Source organism: Lepus europaeus, chromosome 6, assembly GCF_033115175.1.
Source record: "Lepus europaeus isolate LE1 chromosome 6, mLepTim1.pri, whole genome shotgun sequence".
Lineage (NCBI taxonomy): Eukaryota > Metazoa > Chordata > Mammalia > Lagomorpha > Leporidae > Lepus > Lepus europaeus.
Window position 1 is genome coordinate 8,392,720 of NC_084832.1, and position 24,724 is coordinate 8,417,443.

The following is a 24,724-nucleotide window of genomic DNA, read 5'->3' on the forward strand; positions in this document are numbered from 1 at the left end:
GGTCCTCTATGCATAGCTAAAACAGCTGCTACTGTTGCCAATCTTGCCCCAGGGTGAGGACTTACATATCATGAGGTGGCCTGTCAAGCCCTGACCCAGTCACTAGAATGGACTTTTCACAGCAGTAGGGATGCCTTTGTTGGGAGTTCTTGCTCACTAACCCCCCCCCCCTTTTTTTAAAGATTCATTATTTATTTTAAAGACAGAGTTACAAAAGGCAGAGATGGAGAGAGATCTTCCATCTACTGGTTCACTTCCTAGATGGCCACAACCACTGAAGCCGGTCTGATCCGAAGCCAGGGGTCTGGAGCTTCTTCCAAGTCTCCCATATGGGTGCAAGGGTCCAAGCACTTGAGCCATCCTCTGCTGCTTTCTCAGGCCATAATAGAGAGCTGGATTGGAAGTAGAGCAGCCAGGATTTGAACCAGTGCCCATAGGGGATGCTGGCACTGCAGGCGGTGGCTTTACTCACTACGCACAGCACCTGCCCCTCACTAACCTCTTTGACAGAAATGGTCATGGATGATTATCTCATCTTCTCCATCTGCTAGCAGAATAGGGAGGGGAAATTAATAAAATATCGCACTTATACCAAGAACTCAGAACAGGTTGAACCTGACATCAGACAGATCTATAAAGAAGCCACCTGTATAATAAATTCAACAAAAAAAAAATGAACATCTCTTGGTCCCTATATTGCCTAGATTTTCCTGTTAAGGCTACTTGCCATCATCCTCGTACTTTTGCTGTTTGCCCCTCATACTCACCTGGATCTCTTCTTCCATTTTATTTCCTCTCACATACAGACAATCAAGCTACAAATGACACTATACACTGACCCACAGGAAACCAATTCCTTCTATTATGTGTCCTTCGACAGACATTCTGAGAGGTATCTCTGCTGGTTTCCCTCACTGCCCTTGGCCAGAGAAGTAAATACAGGCAGTGTCACTCCTGTTCCCTATTGAAAGTATTCTGACCTCTTCAGAGGGAGGATTGAAAGAGACAGGGACAGCTGAGGAAAGTGGCAGATGGGGACACAAGATGCCCATTCCCTTAAGACTGACACACAGACATACCTGGGACAAAACTCCTCACTACTCCCAAACAAGACAGAAGAAAACAGGATGATGTTACAGCTGGACTCATCCAGCTGCAGATACTGACTCCCCTGCAGCAAGTCCATTGGTGACTAAATGTTGGCAAAATCTTGTATAAACTTCCTTCTAACTTGAAGGTTCTAACCCCCTACACAATTTCTTATAATAACAACCCTCCTTCAAGGTCCTATCCCTTACATGGGTGGCTTCTCTTGCTTTAACAAACTTTGTTTATCTTTTCATTCTTCTTGTCCATTCTCCTCATTCTTCTTGGTACTGAGACACAGACATGAGCAATTAGAACCACAGACTCTTGCAACATTTGGGGACCATTGACCAAGGATAGCAGACCACCTCTAGAAGCTGGAAGAAGCAAAGGAATGAATTGTCCAAGAGAGACTCCAGAATGTACTCTTGGCAACACAGTTCAGAATTCCTACTGCCAAAAAGATAAAATATTGCTTGTGTGTATGTTGTAAGCTACACATTCTGTGCGATTTGGTACAGCAAGCAATAGCAGCAATAGGAAACAAGTGCATCAGTAATGACACAATCTTGTTTCATAAGCCAGAAGAGAGAGTTTCTGGCACTGTGAGGGATGTGGGGTGGTGATAAGTTAATCACATCCACATTGTTGTCATTGCTATTATCTCATAGTAAGTTGCACTGTGCTAACTTGGTTAAATAATTATTTCAGGAGAAAAGGAATAATGAATCATAGTGAAAACTCAGAGCCCTCACTTGGATGGGAGAGGATTTGTAAATATGGACCAGAAGATAATGAGATGGTTAATTGGCATTTTTAAAAGAATAACAGTAAAAAGGCTTTGGCTTTTGGAAAATAAGCAAAAGAAGAAAGGCGAGGCGGAAGCGGAAGCCGCGGTCCGTAGCTGGTGCCCGACTTTGCCCCACATGTGGAAGTTGGCCATAATGGAAGTAAAGGGGGAAAAAAATTCACAAGAAGAATACAAAGCCATCTCAAGAAAAAAGCAGATTTCCTAAAAACAGTGCTTCTGGTTCTTCAAAGACAAATTCCCAAGGAAAGTTACTAAGGAAGGTGAACCTAAAATCACATCAAAGAACTTTGAGAAGAGTGCCACAAAACCTGGGAAAAAGGGTGTGAAGCAGTTCAAGACTAAGCAACAAAGGGACAAAGGATCGAAGAACAAATTTCAGGCAGCAAATAAATTCAACAAGAAGAGAAAATCCCAGTCGGACAATAAAAGTGATGAATCAGCAGCCAAGAAACCCAAATGGGATGACTTCAAAAAGAAGAAGAAAGAACTGAAGCAGAGCAGGCAACTGAGTGATAAAACCAACTATGACATTGTTGTTCGGGCAAAGCAGATTTGGGAGATCCTGAGAAGAAAAGACTATGACAAAGACAAAAGAGTAAAGTTAATGAGTGACTTGCAGAAGCTGATTCAAGGGAAAATTAAAACTATTGCATTTGCACATGATTCAACTCATGTGATCCAGTGTTACATTCAGTATGGCAATGAAGAACAGAGAAAACAGGCATTTGAAGAATTGCAAGGTGATTTGGTTGAATTAAGTAAAGCCAAATACTCCAGAAATATTGTTAAGAAATTTCTTATGTATGGAAATAAACCACAGGTAGCAGAGATAATCAGAAGTTTTAAAGGCCATGTGTGCAAGATGCTGCGGCATGCAGAGGCGTCAGCCATTGTGGAGTATGCCTACAATGACAAAGCCATCCTGGAGCAGAGGAACATGCTGACAGAGGAACTCTATGGAAATACGTTTCAGCTTTACAAGTCAGCAGATCATCCAACTCTGGACAAAGTGTTAGAGGTACAGCCAGAAAAATTAGAGTTTATTATGGATGAAATGAGACAGATTCTAACGCCAATGGCTCAAAAGGAAGCTGTGATTAAGCACTCGTTGGTGCATAAAGTATTCTTGGACTTTTTTACCTATGCACCCCCAAAACTCAGATCAGAAGTGATGGAAGCAATCTGGGAAGCAGTGATCTACCTGGCACACACACACGATGGCGCCAGAGTGGCCATGCACTGTCTGTGGCATGGAATGCCCAAGGACAGGAAAGTGATTGTGAAAACAATGAAATCTTACGTTGAGAAGGTGGCTAATGGCCAATACTCACATTTGGTTTTACTGGCAGCATTTGATTGCATTGACGATAATAAGCTGGTGAAACAGATAATCATATCAGAGATCATCAGTTCCTTGCCTAGCATCGTAAATGACAAATATGGAAGAAAGGTCCTGTTGTATTTACTAAGCCCAAGAGATCCTGCCCATACAGTACGAGAAATCATCGAAGTTCTGCAGAAAGGAGATGGAAATGCACACAGTAAGAAAGATACAGAGATCCGCCGACGTGAGCTCTTAGTCCATTTCTCCAGCTTTGCTTAAGCTACCTGCAAGACCACGCCCAGGAGTTGGTGCTAGATAAGTCTGCGTGTGTGTTAGTGTCCAGCATTCTCGGATCTGCTACTGGGGATGTTCAGCCCGCCATGGCTGCCATCGCCACCCTGGCAGCGGCACCCCTGCATCCTGGCGGCAGCGGCGGAGAGCTTCATGTTGCAGAACATCCTGCAGGACCTCTGGTTCTGAAGTGGTTGATAGAGCAAGACAGAAAGATGAAAGAAAGTGGAAGAGAAGGTTGCTTTGCAAGAGCACTGATAGAGCACGTTGGTGTTAAGAACCTGAAGTCGTGGGCCAGTGTCAATCGAGGTGCCATAATCCTTTCCAGCCTTCTCCAGAGCTCTGACCAAGAAGTTGCAGGCAAAGTCCGAGCTGGATTGAAAAGCCTGATTCCCACGTTGGAAAAAAACAAAAATGCCAGCAAAGGAGTAGAAATTCTGCTTGAAAAATTGACTGCATATATGGAGAAAGTGAAGAACAAAATGGGATCATTTTTCCTGTCTTCTGTTTTCCAAGTGCAGAGTGACAGGGCCCACCTTGTTGGTAATTGGGTGCTGTGTATAAGCTTCTTCTTTATATATGAATCTGTTTATAAAATTATTTTTAAAAAATGAAAAAAAAGAAAAAAGTATACATTCTTAGCTATGAAATTATTTATCTTGAATTAATCAGTAGTATAGAACTTATTCATTTCTGTATTTATCTAAATAAATAAATGTATAAATTTGTTATAAGATATATACATTTAATGTAAATTTATGTTTGTTATAAAAAGTTACAATGTATATATTTTATATAAATATAAATATATAAATTTGAATTGATGTCATTTCTGTGATTTTATTGTGGATAGCTGTCAAAGGCATACATTAGCTTATCACAAAATTATCTGGAACCTCCCAAATCATAGAGGATATTTTGGGGTAGCATTTTAATCAATTTTTGCAATTTTTTTTTCAAAGTTCTAAATATAAATGAAGTATTATTAACATTACCTTTGGCATGCATTTCCCATTTCTTAAGTAACTATTTTGTGCAAAATTGTATGAATTTCCATAAAAATGCAATGAAAATACAGGTATGCCTTAACAAATAGAATAGCAGAAGTGAAAAACCAGCAAGAAAAACACCACATATATTTTATTTTTTCTATAACTGTTGTTTTGACTCTTCTACAGGATAAATATCAAAATTCAGAAAAAGTCAGCAGTCTTAGAACATCCCTTTCACACATATATTCAATTTGAGCTTGCAACATATTTGGTAAATGAAGGAAATAATTAAATATGTAAACACAGAATTCTTATATTCATATTTGGCAAACTCTCCAACTTTTCAGCAAGCAAAATAAAAGCAATATTGTAGCTATAATAAATAATAAAAAGAAAAACAATACATTTGAGATCAAAACGTGGACTACAACTTTAAGTTAGCTGATTCCTTGTTCAGTGAGTAGTTGTAATAAAAATATAAGTCAATGAGATTAAAAATCCTCAGTGTTTGTGCAGATTAAATAAAATATTCTTATATGAAATCACTAAACTCTTCTTTTTTTTTTTGCCAGAGAGAGAGACAGAGAGAGAGTTATAGACAGTGAGAGAGAGACAGAGAGAAAGGTCTTCCTTCGGTTGGTTCACTCCCCTAATGGCCACTATGGCTGGCGCTGCACCAATCCGAAGCCAGGATCCGGGTACTTCCTCCCGGTCTCCCATGCGGGTGCAGGGACCCAAGCACTTGGGCTATCCTCCACTGCCCTCCAGGGCCACATCAGAGAGCTGGACTGGAAGAGGAGCAACTGGGACTATTACCTGGCACCCCAACAGACTATAACTGGGGTGCAGTCGCTGCAGGCAGAGGATTAGCCAAGTGAGCCACGGCGCCTGCCAAAATCACTAAACTCTTAAAATAGCTTACAATTGAACAAGTCAAATAATACCTACTGATTATAATAAAATAAAGCATGAGCAATATTAAGGAAAATTGAAAAGAATCTTTCAAATATGTGGTCAGCAGAACACATATTATATGTCTATACCTATATATTTAACCCATAAAGTTATTTTAGATATCAAGCTCATCAAGGCATCTTCCAAGAAAAAGCATTGCAGTATCCCCAAGAACCTTTAACCTACAGCTGTGAGACAGAATTTAAAGTGAAGAACCGAAGACCGTGCTATTTTCTCAGTTGCCATCCACGTGGCGTTGAGTGTACAGCTGAATTATCAGCTGTTTCTCTTATGTTTACTTTGTCTAAGCTGTAACTTCTCAGTAAAATGTAAGAATTCTTCACATTGCTAACTTACAACCTTATAGTATGAGATGCGTTTCAAAAAATTAGGCTCAAAGAGACTTAATGAAGAGTGAATCTATATACTCTATGAAAGTTTACTTATCATTTACTAAAAAGTAAATAAAAGGACATTACATCAAAGAGACTTTCACATAGTATCTGAAGTGCTTTTCTTGTTTTGTCCTACATTCAATACTCAGGGATTAAATATGCAGGAACAAACAAGACAAGAGTAACAAGAGAAAAAAAAACAGTAAAAAAGAAAAGAAAAAATGAACATATGTTATTATTTTATACATATATGGTAATGCATGTACATGTAACTGAACTATATTTCTCTAGTACCTAAAAAAAAAAAAAACAGATTTCACTTTTATTCAGCTTTTCAGAAATGACTTCAAAAATCTCATTTAAAATACACCTATGTTTTGTCTATATGTAAAAGTTGTAAAGGTATCACAGAGAGCTCTCCAATATGTCCTATGCAGTTTCCCAAAGTATAATACCTAAAATAATTGTGACAGATTTGTCAAAACTAAGAAATAACATAGGCAAAATACTAATGTACTAGCTGATACAATCGTATCAGCAATACTACTAGCACAACACTATTAACTAAACTCCAGATTTTTATTCAGAGTTCATCAGTTTTTCCACTAATGTTGTTTTCCTGTTTCAGGATTCAGTTTAGGAAACCACATTGTATTTAGTGCCAAAATTTTAAACCATAAAAATTCTAGATATCTGTCTTTGACAGATTTTCATAAGCACACGTAACCAAGGACAGTTCTGATCCACACAGCCCAATCCTCATTCTTCCTCAGAAATGCATGCATTACAGCTTCAAATCCATTGTATCAGCCCTGAATCATTGAGCTGAAACCATTTGTAATTTCTGAACATGACAGATGTTCCTTACATCTGCATTAGCAGCCTTTGAAAAAACCATAGAGTGTGCATTTCATATACCTTCTGGTATTTGTTCTATCATACAAGTGCTTTGAAATAAACACCATTCCATCAGATGGCATGATTCCCTTCCTTCACATGTTACTGGGATGTTTGCCCCACATTTTCATTGGTCTTACCTTCTTGATTCTGTATTTCATTCCCCCTTGTCCCCACACTTAACTGATTTACTATATTAAAGTGTGCTTGAGACGTTTTCCAATTCTTTAGGATCTTTCTCTCTGTTTACTTTAAAGTAAACTTAAATAAAGGTGTAACACCATAAATCAATAAAGTCCTCCTGATGATACTTAATTCTTCTGGTCACATCTGTTGCCAGACATCTGCATGCAGAAACCAAGATCTTGCTATAGCTTTTTTCTATACTCCCACTACACTATTCAGTGAAGACAGAAGACCTCCTCTTAAGAGGACTCCTCCAGCAGTGGGAACAGTGCCAATATCAATATTAAAAGTAGTGACAGAGCCAGCGCCATGGCTCACTTGGTTAATCCTCCACCTGCGGCACCGGCATCCCATATGGGCGCCGGGTTCTAGTCCCTGTTGCTCCTCTTCCAATCCAGCTCTCTGTTGTGGTCCGGGAGGGCAGTGGAGGTTGGCCCAGGTGCTAGGGCTCCTGCACCCACGTGGGAGACCAGGAAGAAGCACCTGGCTCCTGGTTTCGGATTGGTGTAGCTCTGGCCATAGCGGCCATTTTGGGGGGTGAACCAACAGAAGAAAGACCTTTCTCTCTGTCTAACTCAATAAAAAAAAAAAAAAAAAAGTAGTGACACATAGCATTCCAGCCACTCCAGAGGTTTTGCTGCATTTAACCCAAAACTGTTAGTGCACAAAATTGTTAGTGTACTAACAATAGTGTATTTAACTAATGAGACACGTGAGGCTGACAGCATTAAAACCTTGCAGGTCATTGAAACAACCTTCTATTGCAGCTTTACTTGTGTTGTTACCACACAGAAGGGATCCTTACTTGCTGAACTATTTATCTCAGACCTTGAACATGATTTAGCCCTTACACACAACTCATACAGATGGGGCCTCTCTCCCAGTGGCAAGCCCTTTCATGTGGCACTGTGTGCTGTGGGCTTTGTGAGAGACAACCAAGGCCCTGTGTGCTGTCTCTAACAACACTGATGAGCAAGACCATAGTCAGTCTTAGGAAACCTGAAGCCGTGCTCCTTTTTCCTCAAGGTCTAGGGTAGGTTGTTAACAGTCATACGTAATGAAACACAAGGATGATCAGTCAGCAGTCAGCAGACTGCATGTGGATTTGGTGTTTCTGTGAGATTAGAATGGAGTTGAAATATTCTTGTCACCTAGGGACATTGTACTCTTGGTATCTGTGTTCATGCTGGTGCAAATAAATCTACTATGTCCCCAGTTCTATAAAAGTGTGGCACTGGGGCAGACCTAATTTGACCTAATAGTTAAGATACTACTCAACAGATCCCTGTCCCATATTAGAGTGCCTGCATTCAACTCCCTACTCTACTCCCACTTCAAGTTCCTGCTGATGTGCACCCTGGAAGGCACAGAAAACAAACCTACTGCTTGGCCCCTACTATGCACATGGGTAACCTGAATTGACTTCTGCAGCTTCTGGTTTTGCTTCCAGCCATTGCAGACATTTGGGAAATGAATTAGCAATGACGTTTGCTCTCTTCCATTAAAAAACAATAAAATAAATAAATAAAATTTTTAAAAGTGTGAGAAAATAAAACAAAAAGCAAATGTTAGCTCCTCTAATAATGACTCTGTCCTTTGTTCTAGACCCTGTCTAGCGTACTTGGGCCTCATTCCTTTGTAATCATAACCTCTACTCTACCACCAATGGCTCTACTCCCAACCTGTGTGTACTGATGGTCCTCTTCCCCACTTAATGCTGTATAATTGTTCAAACCTGGTAAATGCCACTCTTAGGATCATTGGTTACTATCCTCACTCTGTCTTTTATGACCTTGTCTAAATATGATCATAGCCTTGGCAACTCATGACGACAGCCTAGGGTGGTTACTGGCGCCATAAACTAGAGTGTCAATTTGTTGGGTCAACAACAGGAGTCACTGTGCCCTTGCTCCTCATGTGGGATCTCTGTCCTTAATGTGCTGTACATTTTGATTTAATGCTATAACTAGTACTCAAACAGTGTGTTTCACTTTGTGTTTCTATGTGGGTGCAAACTGTTGAAATCTTTATACTAAATTGATCTTCTGTATATAAAGAGAATTGAAAATGAATCTTGATGTGAATGGAAGGGGAGAGGGAGTGGGAGAGGGGAGGGTTGTGGGTGGGAGGGAAGTTATGGGAGAGGGAAGCCATTGTAATCCATAAGCTGTACACTGGAAATTTATATTCATTAAATAAAAGTTAAAAAAAGGTTTGCTACAAAGCAGTATGCTGCGTTGTACCAGCAACAGCCTCATGTGCCTCATGTTCACGTCTGATGACTTCATCAGGAGGCCCACCAAGTATTTGACCTCTTCCGTCTCTGTCTGTGTAAGCACAACCGCGAAGTTTGCACAGGGACAAAATCAGCTGTGATGCAATGTCCCAGAACCTGTCACTAAGTGAGACTTTCCTATATTTCTACTTCTTTATTAATTGGCATCAACTCGGGCTTCTTCTCGATTGCCAAGCTCTCCTCTTAGCTTTGAAAACTGAGTCTGGCTGTCTTCCTCTGGCTGTTGTCCACCCTGCTCAGTGGGGGTCTACTATCCAGCATCAGGCTATCTGCATGACTAATCACCAGCACACACAACACATCTGTTGTCAACATGAGAAACAAATACTTGGGGACCAGAAACAGAATATTAGTGTGGGTTATTATGGTTCTCTTAAACAGATTATTTTAACAGAGTCTCTCTGAAATAAACTTCCTAACACAGGGGAATAGCTTGCAAGGTGGTGACATAGGTCTGGTAGAGATCCTGAGAACGGGGGCCGGTGCCGTGGCTCACTTGGTTAATCCTCCACCTGTGGCGCAGGCATCCCATATGGGCGCCAGGTACTAGTCCCGGTTGCCCCTCTTCCAGGCCAGCTCTCTGCTGTGGCCCCAGAGGGCAGTGGAGGATGGCCCAAGTGCTTTGGCACCTGCACCCGTCGGAGACCAGGAAGAAGTACCTGGCTCTTGGCTTCAGATTGGCGTAGCTCCAGCCGTGGTGGCCATTTGGGGAGTGAACCAACAGAAGGAAGACCTTTCTCTCTGTCTCTCTCTCTCACTGTCTAACTCTGCCTGTCAAATAAAAAAAAGAGAGAGAGAATCTGAGGGCAAAAGGGGCAGGAGATCACCAAGAGACAGGACTTCCACTCTTACACAGCTCCAAACCATCCAAGATCCATAGGTTTGTCTGACTGTCAGTGTGTGCCTAATATACGTGCACACTTAAAAACATAATCCAACTTTTCATATTAAATCTCTAGTATGAGCATGTGTATTGTAAAAGCAGTTCAGAAAAGAAATTAAAGACTGCACATTTAATTTAAAAGGTAATTTTATAGTCTATGGCCATACCACCCTGAACACGCCCGATCTCGTCTAAAAGGCAATCTTATAAACAAAAATTAACAATATAGAAAAGTAAGCATTCTACAGAAATATGTTAAATATGTGACACCTGTGTACATAAGAGATCACATGTAGACATAATATGTAAGGGGACTTCCAAGAGCTCATAGTAAAATGAAATTTAAAAAACCCTTGAAATCCATGTGAATTTTAAATACACATTTTAAAAACACATTTCCAACTAAATTTTTGAAGTCCTGCTTATGCATGAGTTTCAAAATCTTTTGCAACAAATAAACTTACAATCTAATTGCATTTTCCTGAATAGTTTCAATTACCCATGTCTTTTGTATATAAATATTTGTTATTTATGCTATATGGAAGCACTTGTCTATAAATACATATATTTTATATGCACACATACATGTTAAGGCCATTACTTGGCCCGGTATTATTGACCAATGATTTGAGAACACAGATGAAATAAAAACTTGTTATTGCATATTTAAAAAAATATTTAGCTTACTGTTCCATTTAATTTAAAAAATGGCTTTCTCTAGAGTGTGTCTTAGTTGAATCCTAAAGATTTTACTTAACAAACCTTCAATTTTTTTTTATAGTATTGCTTTGTTCGTTGGTGCCGTTATTGAGGTTTTTTGGAAGTTTTCTCCACCAGCTCTGTCTTACTTGAAACCTTTGCCTCAGGTGGTCCTTCAAGAACCTTTTCTAAATGATCAAGCAAGCAAGTGGAGAAATGTCAGCCTCAGTGGTTGGCAAGACAACAAGGGAAGGGAAGGAAACAGCTTCACAGCAGGCAGTGGAGTTCAACAAGCAGGATCTGGGCAGGGGAGCATGGCTAATCTGCTTTCCACAGGTGCACCCGTTCTGAACAAGCTCCATTTCATTAACACTTTGTCTCAACAAGTGCTATTTGGTGTTGGCTGTCACCATGGTATATTTCCTTTAAGATCAAAGGCAGACACATCCAAGAAGAGCAGACACAGCAAAGGACATTTATGAAAATGGGACTTTGTGCATCCAATATATTTATAATATCTTGGCTTGCTCAAGCCTCATTATGATTCATTCCTTAGAAAACTCATGAGGGGCTGACGCTGTGTTGTAGCTGGATAAGCTGTCACTTGCAGTGCTGGCATCCCATATACCACCAGTTCCAGTTCCAGCTTCTCCACTTTTGATCCAGCTCCCTGCTAATGTGCCTGGGATAAGCAGTGGAAAATGGCCCTTGTACCTAGGCCCTTGTACCCATGTGGAGACCAGGATGAAGCTCCTAGCTCCTGGCTTTGGCCAGTCCTGGCTGTTGCAGCCATGAGAGGAATGGGTCAGCAGATGGAAGATCTCTCCATTTCTGCCTCTGCCTCTGCCTCTCCTTCTCCCTCTCTGTAACTCTGCCTTTCAATGTGGATATTTCGGAACTAATGATTACCATAACCATGAAGCACTTTCACAGTTACTGAGGGCACTGGCACAGACACATACAAAATCAAAGTAAAATAGTCAGTAGGTCTATTGTGCAGTTAAGTAGGTCCTAGAATTTCTCCCACATGTGTCTTCTTAAGCTTTTCAGATTTCTTGTTATTTAATGTAGTGCTGGGGAAGCAAGCATTCAGCCTAGCAGTTAAGAGATCTTCATCCCATATCAGAGGGCCCGAGTTCAATGCCCAGCTCTGGCTCCTGATTTAGTTTCCTGCTAATGCAGATACTGGGAGGTGGTGGTGATGGTTACTTGATTGGTTTCCTATCACCCATGTGGATGACCTGGATAGAGTTCCCAGTTCTGTTTTTAACATTTGGGGACTAAAGCAACAGGATCTATCTGTTTTCTCTCTCTCCTCCCCTTTCCTACCTCTCTTCCTTTTGTATAAATAAGAAATAAATTGATCTCTCTCTCTTTTTTTAATTGCATTACTATGACTTTGGAGATATAATGAATTTCTTCACATAACAGGGAATGAGTGTAAAGATATTTTAATGGAATTTTCATAGAATTTTTAATAACTTTAAACAATAAATGCAACTAGCATATTTGTTGAATGGAACTCAGTAGAATTATAAACAGCTTTGGTTTCCTACCAGTTTTGCTCTGAAATATTTTATTAAATCTCCCTTGCCTGATAGGCTCAACCTGGTTTGATCCTATAGCTTTCTGGTCACTTTAATTTCAGTTGAATCTTAATTAAATTTTAATGTGCTGTTTATTTAATATGATACCTCTTTTATCCTCTGGAGTCTTGACACACCATGAAGAAGGGTTGTGCCCATGACCTGCTCTTTTCTCCACACTTTTCTTCCATTGTGCATCTCCTTGAGGTTGGAGCAGTAGAAGAGGAGCTTAGCAGAAAGAGGGCAAGGCCGGTGCTGTGGCTCAGTAGGCTAATCCTCCACCTTGCGGCGCTGGCACATGGGGTTCTAGTCCCGGTCGGGGCACCGGATTCTGTCCCGGTTGCCCCTCTTCCAGGCCAGCTCTCTGCTGTGGCCCAGGAGTGCAGAGGAGAATGGCCCAAGTCCTTGGGCCCTGCACCTGCATGGGAGACCAGGAGAAGCATCTGGCTCCTGGCTTCAGATCAGCGCGGTGAGCCGGCCACAGCACGCCAGCCACAGCGGCCATTGGAGGGTGAACCAATGGTGAAGGAAGACCTTTTTCTCTGTCTCTTTCTATCACTGTCCACTCTGCCTGTCAAAAAAAAAAAAAAAAGAAAGAAAGAAAGAAAAAAGAAAGAAAGAAAAAAAAAGAAAAGAAAAGAAAAAAGAAAGAGGGTAAGCCTGCTTTTGGAGGTAGTGCCTATTTGCTATGGCTCTTTGGCTTGACAGAACTCTACGGGTCTTCCTCAAGGCCCCCTACTCTAATAGAAGCATAAACGTACCAAGGGCTTCTTTGCCCCCAGCTTCTGCTCAAAGGGGTACCACCTTCTCATCAGGATTTTCTCAAGATAATCAGCATTACCTCTACAAAGGCCACTTATTCCCAATCTGAAGTGTCTTGGCTACATTTGTTCCCATTGCTACCCATTTTTTAAAATATTTGTTTTATTTATTTGGAAGGCAGAGTTACACAGAGCGGGAGAAACACTGAGAGAGAAATCTTCCATCCACTGGTTCACTCCCCAAATGTCCTCAGCCACCAGGGCTGTACCAGACCAAAGCTAGGAGCTAAGAGCTTCATCCAGGTATCCTCGAAGGTTTGCAAGTGCCATCCTCTGCTGTTTTCCCAGGCACACTAGTAAGGAGTTGGACTGGAAGTGGAGCAGCCAGTACCCCTAATCCACATGGGACATCTTTATAGGCAGCAGACCTACCAGCTACGCCACAATGCCACCCCAACACTGCTACCTTTCTTCTTGATCTTTCTGTCTGGCTCATCTAGAAAAATTTTTTCTCTTATGCAGGCTTGGCACAGAAATGCTTCCATCAGCCTGTATGAGTAGTGGCAGAGAACCTTATATGGCACAAGTAATACTAAAAGAACATAGTTGGTCGGCGCCGCGGCTCACCAGGCTAATCCTCCGCCTTGCGGCGCCGGCACACCGGGTTCTAGTCCCGGTCGGGGCACTGATCCTGTCCCGGTTGCCCCTCTTCCAGGCCAGCTCTCTGCTGTGGCCAGGGAGTGCAGTGGAGGATGGCCCAAGTGTTTGGGCTCTGCACCCCATGGGAGACCAGGAGAAGCACCTGGCTCCTGCCATCGGAACAGCGCGGTGCACCGGCCGCAGCACGCCTACCGCGGCGGCCATTGGAAGGTGAACCAACGGCAAAGGAAGACCTTTCTCTCTGTCTCTCTCTCTCACTATCCACTCTGCCTGTCAAAAAAAAAAAAAAAAGAACATAGTTAATAATTTGAATGCCAGTAGCATAGTTATTAAGGGATAAGTTCATGCGTGAGAGATCACTTGAGATCATATCATGGTTCAACTACACAAGATGTATATATTTGAGCATGTTTTTATTTATTTATTTATTTTTATTTGAAAGTCAGTTACACAGAGAGAGAGTCAGAGAGAAAGAGAGAGAGAGTGGTCTTCCATCCAATGGTTCACTCTCCACTTGGTCACAATGGCCAGAGCTGTGCTGATCTAAAGCCAGGAGTCAGAAGCTTCTTCCAGGTCTCCCACGCGGGTACAGGGGCCCAAAGACCTGGGCCATCTTCTACTGCTATCCCAGGCCATAGCAGAGAGCTGGATAGGAAGTGGAGCAGCTGGGTCTCGAACAGGTGCCCATATGGGATGCTGGCATTTCAGGCCAGGGCGTTAACCCGCTGCACCACAGTGCCAGCCCCGAGCATGTTTTTCAACTTCTTAGTCACTTCATTTTCTTAGAAGGAAAGTCAGTCTATTAATATCTGCATTTTGGTTTTGTAACAGACTGAACGTGTTAATATATTGATTATTTGGTGTGTTTTTTAAAAAAGATTTATTTATTTGAAAGTCAGAGTTACACAGAAAGAAAAGGACAGGCAGAGAGAGGCAGAGAGAGAGAGAGAGATCTTCCATCCGCTGGTTCACTCCCCAACTGGTCTCAAGGGCCAGAGCTGTGCTGATCTAAAGCCAGGAGCCATCAGCTTCTTCCACATCTTCCATGTGGGTGCAGGTACCCAAGGAATTTGGCCCTCTTCTACTGCTCTCCCAGGCCAGAGCAGAAAGTTGGATCAGAAGTGGAGCAGTCCAAATGCCCAAATTCACCTGTCAGCCAATCACTTGACATTTCCCTCAAGCCACTGAACATTTGTGGCATTTATAGTTGAAAATGAGACTCATGCATTACCATGAGTCTCTTTCAGCCTCTCAAAGTTCAGATTTTAACTTACTAGATGCAAAACTACCAATACTTTGCTTTAGGGTATATGTCAAAAACATATTTTTTTATTTATTTAGGTTTTTCACCTTAATTAATGAATACGTAAAAGTAAACCTTGATAAGTAAGTGAAATAAAGTATACAAAGAAAAAAGAAAAATTGCCGAAGATTGTAGAATTAAAACCTATAATGACAATGTTGAATAAGCAAACGACGTTGCTGAAATTACAAGTGAAATTTAGTACTTAAAAATAACACTCAGGGACTGGCATTGTAGAATAGTGCATGAAGCTGCCACCTGCAACATAAGCATCTCAGAGTGCTGATTTCAGTTCCACCTGTTCTACCTGATAGAGCTTAAAGTTGATTGACCTGGGAAACCAGCATTTGGCCTCTGCCACCAGTAGGGGTCACCTAGATGGAATTCCGATGCTCCTAGCTTCAGCATAGCACAGCCCCTGCTATTGAGGCCATTGGAGGCTTGAGCCAGCAGATGGAAGATCTCTCTATCTCTCTTTATATCACTCTGTTTTTCAAATAATCTAATAAATATTTTAAAATAATACTTAGATATACAATTTATGCATATTCAACACACAAGTTCTAGGAGACTGATTTTTTTAGCAACCAAAGCAAAAACTATGAACTAGTTGGAAAGTAGTGCTTGTACTATTGTTACTCAACTAAAGAAGAATGAATTGGGGTTGACGCCGTGGCTCACTTGGTTAATCCTCTGCCTGCGGCACCGGCATCCCATATGGGCGCCGGTTCTAGTCCTGGTTGCTCCTCTTCCACTCCAGCTCTCTGCTGTAGCCTGGGAAGGCAAAGGAGGATGGCCCAGGTGCTTGGGCCCCTGCACCCACGTGGGAGACCAGGAGGAAGCACCTGGCTCCCGGCTTCGGATAGGAGCAGCGCCAGCCATGGCGGCCATTTGGAGAGTGAACCAACGAAAGGAAGACCTTTTTCTCTGTCTCTCTCTTTCACTGTCTGTAACTCTACCTGTCAAATAAATTTAAAAAAAGAAGAAGAATGAATGAATGAATTCTCAGAATCCTCCAGTAATAAGCAATGAGTTCCCAGAGATGAATTTCTCCTGTCTAGGTCCAATAAGACATATTATACTGATACACTGTATATCCAAGCCTTCATCATCATAAGGCTTATCTGTATGTGGAATATGGTAGCACAGGAGCTTAATCAAGTCCTCTATATTGAATACCATGATTCTATTCCTATCACTGAAAGTAACAAGACACTTTGATATCAACTTGATGAGCACCAAAACACATTTTTGGGCATTGATTAGCTGTGTGCATATTACTTATTATATAGGAATCCCAATGCTGAGTAAGCCCATCATTAGCCATTCTATTTTGCCATGGTTTGCTGAAATAATTACGCGATGATAAATAATAATATTGATTTTCTGTAACAAAAGGAATGGACTTAGAGATTAAAACCAATGTATATTTTTAACTTTATGTCTGAAATATTATATACACTAAATATTTAAAGTTTTTAAATAATAGCATAATAAATGTCATATTTAGCATTGAGTTTTATAAACTCATTACCAAAGACTCTAGAATACACTGTGTTTTGTTTCCAGATTCCAAATACCACGGGCTAAAATAATCTTCAGGTTTGTATTAATCATTCCTAGTCTCATCATCATGAATTCTAATATGAAGAGTATAACTTAGTAAGGGAGTCACTCAGTTTTACGTACTGTTAAGTTTCATTCAAATGGAATCCTACTTTATCTATAACTATCTTTTTTTCACAGAGGGTTAACTATAACCTCCTTTGATTATGTTGTGTGATGCAGTAGTTTATTTGTTCTTACCTACTATGTCATATTCTTCATCTGCTGGTTCACTCCCCAAATGGCTACAACAGATGGGGCTGGATCAGGTTGAAACCAGGAGCCAGGAGCTTCTTCCAGATCTCTCACATGGGTGCAGGGGTCCCAGAACCTGAGCCATCCTCTGCTGCTTTCTGAGGTGCATTAGCAGGGAGCTTGGTTTGAAGTGGAGCAGTTGGGACTCAAATGGAACCCATATGGGATGCCCATGCTATAGGAGAGGCTTAGCATACTAGGCCACAGCACTGGCCCCCGACAAACTTATTTTGCCAAGTCTTTTTATCTTATAAATATGCCAGTGAGGAGAATTTTTTGGTAGGGCTTTCAAAAAAGCAAATATCTTCCAGCCATTGTATTTTTCTCAAACCTGCTGCTTCGAATGCAGAAGTAATTGCTGGAGTTGCAGGAGCCAGTGTGGGATTGTGAGGAAAAGACCAAGAGAATGACAGAAACCTGAGCCTTCACATCCCTAAGTCATTGACCTGCCAGAAGCCAGGTTCTCACTAAGGGAGAAAATGGGCACATTTGCACTTAAAAACAATATATGTTTACTAATTCTCAAAACTAAGCCTATTAATTGTACATTTCATCTACACTTCTCCAATTACTCATAAAGTTATTTGAAACATATGAAATATGAAACCTTATAGATACCTTACAAAAAATACAAATTTTAAAAACACTTGTTAAAATCAGCAAGAATTGGCCGGCGCCGTGGCTTAACAGGCTAATCCTCCACCTTGTGGCATCGGGACACTGGGTTCTACTCCCAGTTGGGGTGCTGGATTCTATCCCGGTTGCCTCTCTTCCAGGCCAGCTCTCTGCTATGGCCCGGGAAGGCAGTGGAGGATGGCCCAAGTCCTTGGGCTCTGCACCTGCATGGGAGACCAGGAGAAGCACCTGGCTCCTGGCTTCGGATCAGCGCGATGCGCCGGCCACGCCGGCCATTGGAGGGTGAACCAACAACAAAAAAAAGGAAGACCTTTCTCTCTGTCTCTCTCTCACTATCCACTCTGCCTGTCAAAATAAATAAATAAATAAATAAATAAATAAATAAATAAAATCAGCAAGAAGTCATTAACTCTCTTCTGTTCACTCTTAACATTAGAAGTTCAAAATGATGAAGTCTGACAAGAAAAGTTTGTACTGGAAATAAAGGAAAATAAGTTTGTGATAATTCAGAATTGAATTTCAAAAAAAGGAAACATGATATCAGTAATATAGATTTGACTATCTTGTAATCACTTGTGTGCATCTTTAATATCAAAATATTTTCTCCAGAACATAGTCATTATCTCAGTTATCTCTTTGCTACCTTCACTAACATATCTGCAATTGGATCAGAAAGATGTACTCTTCTATAGAGGTCTCTTGTCTATAGTTACAAAGTAGAAGAAATAAATGAGGAAATAATCGAAATAAATAATGTAAATGTTTTAGCATTAATTATCAGTTTATGGGAGCTAAACACATGTTTTGTGCTCAATCATGACATATTATTTCTGATGATTCATCTCCATTCATTTACTGCTTTTTGTTAATAATTAAAAACTCACTATATGCCAGGCACATAATGAAGTATGAAACAGTTATAGAGCAACAGTCACTGAGGCAAGCAAATGCCCAATTCGAACCCCAGCAACAACAATAGGGCGAGCATTTGAAGAAGGACCCTGGAGGATGGGAAATTTCCATTAAGATAGAGAGGCTTACATGCAATTACTGATTAAGGAAACAAGATTTATTCAAGCTTAAAGAGTGTGGTCAATAACCCCTTTTCTTGCCATTACAGAGGATATTCTTAGGAAGTATTGATGGGATAATTAGAATTGGAGGAGCATTGCATCACATTAGTTAAGGTAAGCTAACTTTGCAGCAAATGAGGACAAGATGCCCAGTGGCTGGCTCTCAATAGAGATTTTACTGATTACATAGGCATAGGGGGTTACCAGATAAGCTTAATGCCTACTGTCCAGGCTGTTAGTCAGGGACACTTAGCAATAAAAGCCACGCCATTTTCACCATGTTGCCTGCATTAGTTTTCTTAAAACCAATTTTACGAGTTCAGATTTAGTGGCACACTTAAGTTTACTGAAGCCATACACTTAGACTTAAAGTAAATCCGGTTTGAAGGCAGATTTAAAATGGTACTTGGCATGGTCAATTACATTATAGGAAGATATTTTCCAAAATTTTAAAAAGCTGAATCTGAAACTCCAACATATTATGATAATGTATTTAAATATTAATGAAATATCCATATATCAAAATCACATAACAACTATTAAAAGTCATGACATAATAAAAATTGATATCAAATGAAAATTAGCCATGAGTTAGCTACAGTTGGTTATCATTTTGGAGATAATTTGAACAAAATGCTTGAAAGCACCTTATTTTAAGCATACGGGAACAATGAATTCTAAAATGGCCACCCAATAACTCACCTGAGCCATCACGAACTCTAGTCATGGAAGATTGCTATTCTTGATTTTCAGTACACAGTGTTAGCTGATTTAATACATTTTAAAAGGAAATCATCATAATATGCTGCGGCAATCAGCAACATTTTCAGGTTATAAGAGCTATAAGAAAAATATGTAGAAAAATAGAGATTTCCCTAAATATTGAAAGAAAAAATTTAAATATAATGACCTATAATTTTTACAAAAAATATGATTCAACTCTTTAAATTTTGAAGTTAAAAAAAAAGCATTTTGGAATATGGGGCCCTTTCATTGTCTCCTTGGAGTTAAATTCCCGGAATCTCTGTAGTTTTTAATCCATTCATGTCCCTCATTTCTTTACTTTCTCAATAAACTCACTAATCTATTAAACATATGCTCATATGGTCAGTATGTTCACTCATGTACTATTTCATTAAATTTTTCTGTTATAAACATGTTAAGGAAAAAGTAAAACTGAGTTACTAACACTGGTCTCAATTCACTAAACATACCAAAATTTGACCAATAGAAAAAAAAAAGTCAGCCTTAGAAAAAAGTTTATATTTCCTGTTGACTTGGTAGTGAAGTATAGATTAAAATTAGGAACATTGCCAAAATTACAAAAAAAAAATATGGAGTTTGAGAGATGAGATTCTTAATTTGTATGAGGCTCTTAATTTGTATGATATGGACAAATGATTATTAAAAAAATGTGAGTGTAGTTCAGTAATTTTGTGGAAAATGATAGTAAAGGATAACTTTATTTTTGTGAAAAATGTTTTGAAATTTATATTTTTCATATAATATATGCTTTTCATGAAATTTTTGAAGAAATTGCATACAAAAATATGCAATCCAACAATGTCCACCTTTTGGGTAATGATTTATTAACTTTTTTATTCATCATGAAGGTATTTACTTTCTTTTCGTTTGCACTGTTAGATTTTTAAATTTTCTATGACATAACTCCTAGAACTTAGACCCTTTGAAAGGCTTGGACAGAGAAATCGTGGCTGGATGGTTTGTATACAGCTGACACTCATTTCTCATGGTTCTGGAGAATCAAAGTCCAATACAGGGCCCTGCAGATTGGGTCTCATGAGTTTAAAAAGCTATTACCTGACGGTTCTAATGGCTAATCCTCTGCCTGCGGCACCGGCGACACCCCGGGTTCTAGTTCTGTCCCGGTTGCTCCTCTTCCAGGCCAGCTCTCTGCTGTGGCCCAGAAAGGCAGTGGAGGATGGCCCAGGTGCTTGGGCCCTGCTCCTGGCTTCGGATCGGCACAGCACGACGGCTGTGGCGGCCATATGGGGGATGAATCAATGGAAAGAAGATGTTTCGCTCTGTCTCTCTCTCTCACTGTCTAACTCTGCCTGTCAAAAATAAATAAATAAATAAAAAAGCGATTGCCCGGTGATGTGGTAGCATCCCAAACTTGCACAAGTATACTCAATGATGTTCTTACAACGATGAAATTGCTTTATGGCACATTGCTCAAAAAGTACATCATTACTAAGCAACCTCTGGCTTTGTTTCACATCTTGTAATCTCACTTTGCTTTTTATCAATTTTTAAATTGGTGACTATGCACAAGCATTCTATTAATTGAGAATCTCTATATACAGTATCATAAATAAATGTAATTATATTGATAGAGATTTTAAAATTCTTATAAAGATTAATTAGGAGCACAATTGGCTATACTATGTATCAATCCAGAACAGTTAGAAAAAGCTTTCTTAAAAATTTTTGATATCAAAATGAAATACAAGATAACAATCTTTAGAAAATAAAAAACTCAAATGTTTTCAATGAATTAAACTGATTTTTTTCAGGGCCATGGAATTATATTCCCATCTACCTTTTAAACTTTCTTAATTTCAGAGGTTGACATTAGAATAATAACTTGATCAATGCATTTATCTGATGAATAGTTAAATTAATATGGCTTTATTCTGTAATATATCTCATCCTGACAACTGTTATTCACCAATCTCACTAGCAGAAGGAAAATAGAGACTGTGGATTCATTGAAACTGTAAGAGAAATCAGGAGAAATCATGAGGGCTGCAAAACTGCACTGACTCCTGGACGGAGGAGCCCTGATGTGAATGTCTTTGCTATGGGTTCTGCAAAGACTTCCTAGAAGAAGTCAGAGGACCTCATCGACCTGAATGGATTCTTCATGGATTTTGGTTGTTGATAATTTTATATCAAACTTTAGCTTTCTCTAGCTACCTCTGAGATCACTGGGAACTTAGGGCTGATCTATTCAAATATCGCATGAAAACTGTTTTAGACATATACCAAGACCTTAATTATGGTAGTGATTTTAATGTTTCCTTATTTGTCATTTAGGAAAAAGTATTGTTACAATCAGGATTCTGAAACTGTGGCTACTGAGTCACAGCCCAGGATGCTTTCCTTCCTTACTGATGGGTAATGTGTCTACAGCAAGGTTTGGCTCTGAGCCACGGTCACAGCAGCAGTGAGCATGCTGTGCTCTCTTGGGGATGACATATTGTGTTTGGTACATCTAAACAAAAGGTCTGGCTTCAGGTTTCTGCTCAAGTAAGTTTTCAGACACTCTCTGGAGTACTGTTGGAAAAGCCATGGGCTAGGGTTACAACTTGTGAAAGACTCTCAGGCTAAATTAATTATATTTGGAAGCGATGGGAGAAAAGAAAAATAAGTTAAGAAGTTGTGGTTTTGAGGAAGTTAATTCACATTTGAGTCATTGCTTGGGAATGCTTAGGTGATCCTAGAGCACCAAGGAAGGAAATATTATCTCTTATAATTGATCCATTGTTTTTTAAAAATGATTTATTTTATTTTATTTGAAAGGCAGAGTTATGCGTGTGTGTGTTTGTGAGGAGAGAGAGAGAGAGAGAGAGAGAGAGAGAGAGAGAGAGGAAATCTTCCATCTGCTAGTTCACTCCTCAGATGGCCACAATGGCTGGGGCTTGGCCAGGCTGAAGTCAGCAGCCAGGAACTTCTGGGTTTCCTGCGTGGGTGCAGGGTCCCAACGACTTAGCTCATCCTCTGTTGCTTTCTAAGGTGCATTAGCAGGAAGCTGGATTGGAAGTTAGCATCCAGGACTCAAACCCATGCCCATACGGCATGCTGGCATTGCAGGCGGCGGCTTTACCCTCTGTGCCACAACGCCGACCCCCAAAACTAACTCTTAACAAGGATCTGATGTGGCTATGACCAAATATCTCATTTAGGACTGAAAAAGACTACCGAAAAATCTATGTTCCATGGTCCCTTCCACAGCCAGGAACTTGTAGTCACTGAAGAAATTAATTACTTGAAATAATTAGACTGGGTAATGGGGCAAGGGCTGTCTCTGTTCTTACTGTGCGGTAGGGAATCTGGAGGTGAGCTTGTGATTCAAACTAAAATGATTCATTTTGGAGTCACTGCTCTTTGTTTTTAGGGGGAAACCATAGTTGAGGAAAATTACTCTCAAGAACCATGCATGGTCTAGGTTTTTGTCCTACTTGCCAGTGAAGAAGTCTACTTTCCAGAGTTTCTTAGATGCTGACAGAAACCACAAAGCTCCTAGGAAAGAGAAAACTAGCAGTGGCTAGAGCCTCGTGTCTGTTTCTGTAGGTCCCATGCCATGCCATGCAGGTCCCTCAGAAGTGAGGCGGAGGACCCATGATGGACACTTGCAGAGGTACCGGGTGTACAGCAGGAGAGAATCTACTGCTTTATACTAGGTTTAGGTGGAAACTTCCTGTCACTCCTCTGAAAACTCATTGAAAGTAGGAAATTGCTTATGTGGGGGAGTGGGAATGGGCAGAAGCCATAGTTTGCACTCCTCCTGTGACCAATGGGAATGTCCAGGGGTGGTCCAGGGCAGAGGAGTCATCTTCCTATAGTCCTTAAGGACCAACATTAATAATATGTGGAATTGAGGCAAACATTTAGCCTTGTTAAGTCACCAGTTAAGATGCCCATGTCCCCTGTTGGAGTTTCTGGGTTTGCATTCTGGCTGCAGTTCCTCACTCCAGCTTCTAATTCATGCAGACCACAAAAGACAACGATCAAGTAAATATTTTCCTGCAACTCACAAGGAGAACTTAATTGTGTTCACGATTTCTGGCTCAGGGGAATGACCTATGTACAGGATTTCTCTCTCTCTCTTTCTCTCTCTCTCTCTCTCTCTCTCTCTCTCTCTCACTGTCTATCAAATACATCATTAAGAAAATAAAGCACAATCAAAAAAATCAGTGTAAACATTACTTAACACTTTATGTCTCGTTAATGTCAGTTTTAAGTCTAGACAACTTAATTTTTATCTCTCTCTCTTTAAACTACATGTTGCTGTAGGATCTCTGTCCTTAATGTGCTGTACATTGTGATTTAATGCTATAACTAGTACTCCAACAGTATTTTTCACTTGGTGTTGCTATGTGAGGGCAAACTGTTGAAATCTTTACTTAATATATACTAAACTGATCTTCTGTATATAAAGAGAATTGAAAATGAATCTTGATGTGAACGGAAGGGGAGAGAGAGTGGGAAAGGGGAGTGTTGCGGGAGGGTTCTGTGTGGGTGCAAACTGATGAAATCTTTACTTAATATATGCTAAATCGATCTTCTGTATATAAAGATAATTGAAAATGAATCTTGATGTGAATGGAATGGGAGAGGGAGAGGTGCGGGTGGGAGGGAAGTTATGGGGGGGGAGCCATTGTAATCCATAAACTGTACTTTGGAAATTTACATTTACTAAATAAAAGTTAAAAAAAAACAAAAATAAACTACATGTTGCAGTAGGTTGTTTAGATTGAAGTGCATGAAGAAAATCCAACTTCACACAGGCACATAGTTGGAAACATAGGGGCGAGGTTAACATTTTAGTGGTCGTTTCCTAATAAGTGAGAATATTTCCCTTTAAGAATATGTCCAAACTTGACAAATGATAATGCTTCAATAGGCACTGGAATATGGAGTCCAAACACATATTACTATATTTTTGGACTATGCTACTTTTCAGTTCATTTGCCTCTCTTTCTCTTGGAATGGGTCATTTATTCATGCCCAATGCTGTTACTTGATGCACAGATAATCTGAAAAGGTTTAGGTCATGGTGGCATGCTGGTCTTTCAAATATTGGCACCTTTCATTCTACAGTATGAAGCATTGGATTAATTTACTTCATCACCAATCATATTGAGAATGTGTCGAATAAATAGGTGGTGGTTGATACAAGTTCTCCAAATTCCTAATTTTCACTTTAAAGCTTACATTTTATCATCTGTAATAAATATCATCAAATGTGTTATTAAATGTCGGGTTCACTATGTTTACTATTGAA

At 40.1% G+C, this 24,724-nt stretch overlaps 1 protein-coding gene across 1 annotated transcript in view; it reads left to right on the top strand.

The window, feature by feature from the left end:
• The first annotated feature begins 2,030 nt into the window (after positions 1–2,030).
• LOC133762585 (pumilio homolog 3-like) overlaps positions 2,031–24,724 on the top strand; it is a 137,187-nt gene continuing 114,493 nt past the window's right edge. The window contains 4 exon segments of the mRNA XM_062195559.1: positions 2,031–2,044; positions 2,046–2,130; positions 2,133–3,486; positions 3,489–4,070. Coding sequence (XP_062051543.1) covers positions 2,031–2,044; positions 2,046–2,130; positions 2,133–3,486; positions 3,489–4,070 — 2,035 coding nt within the window.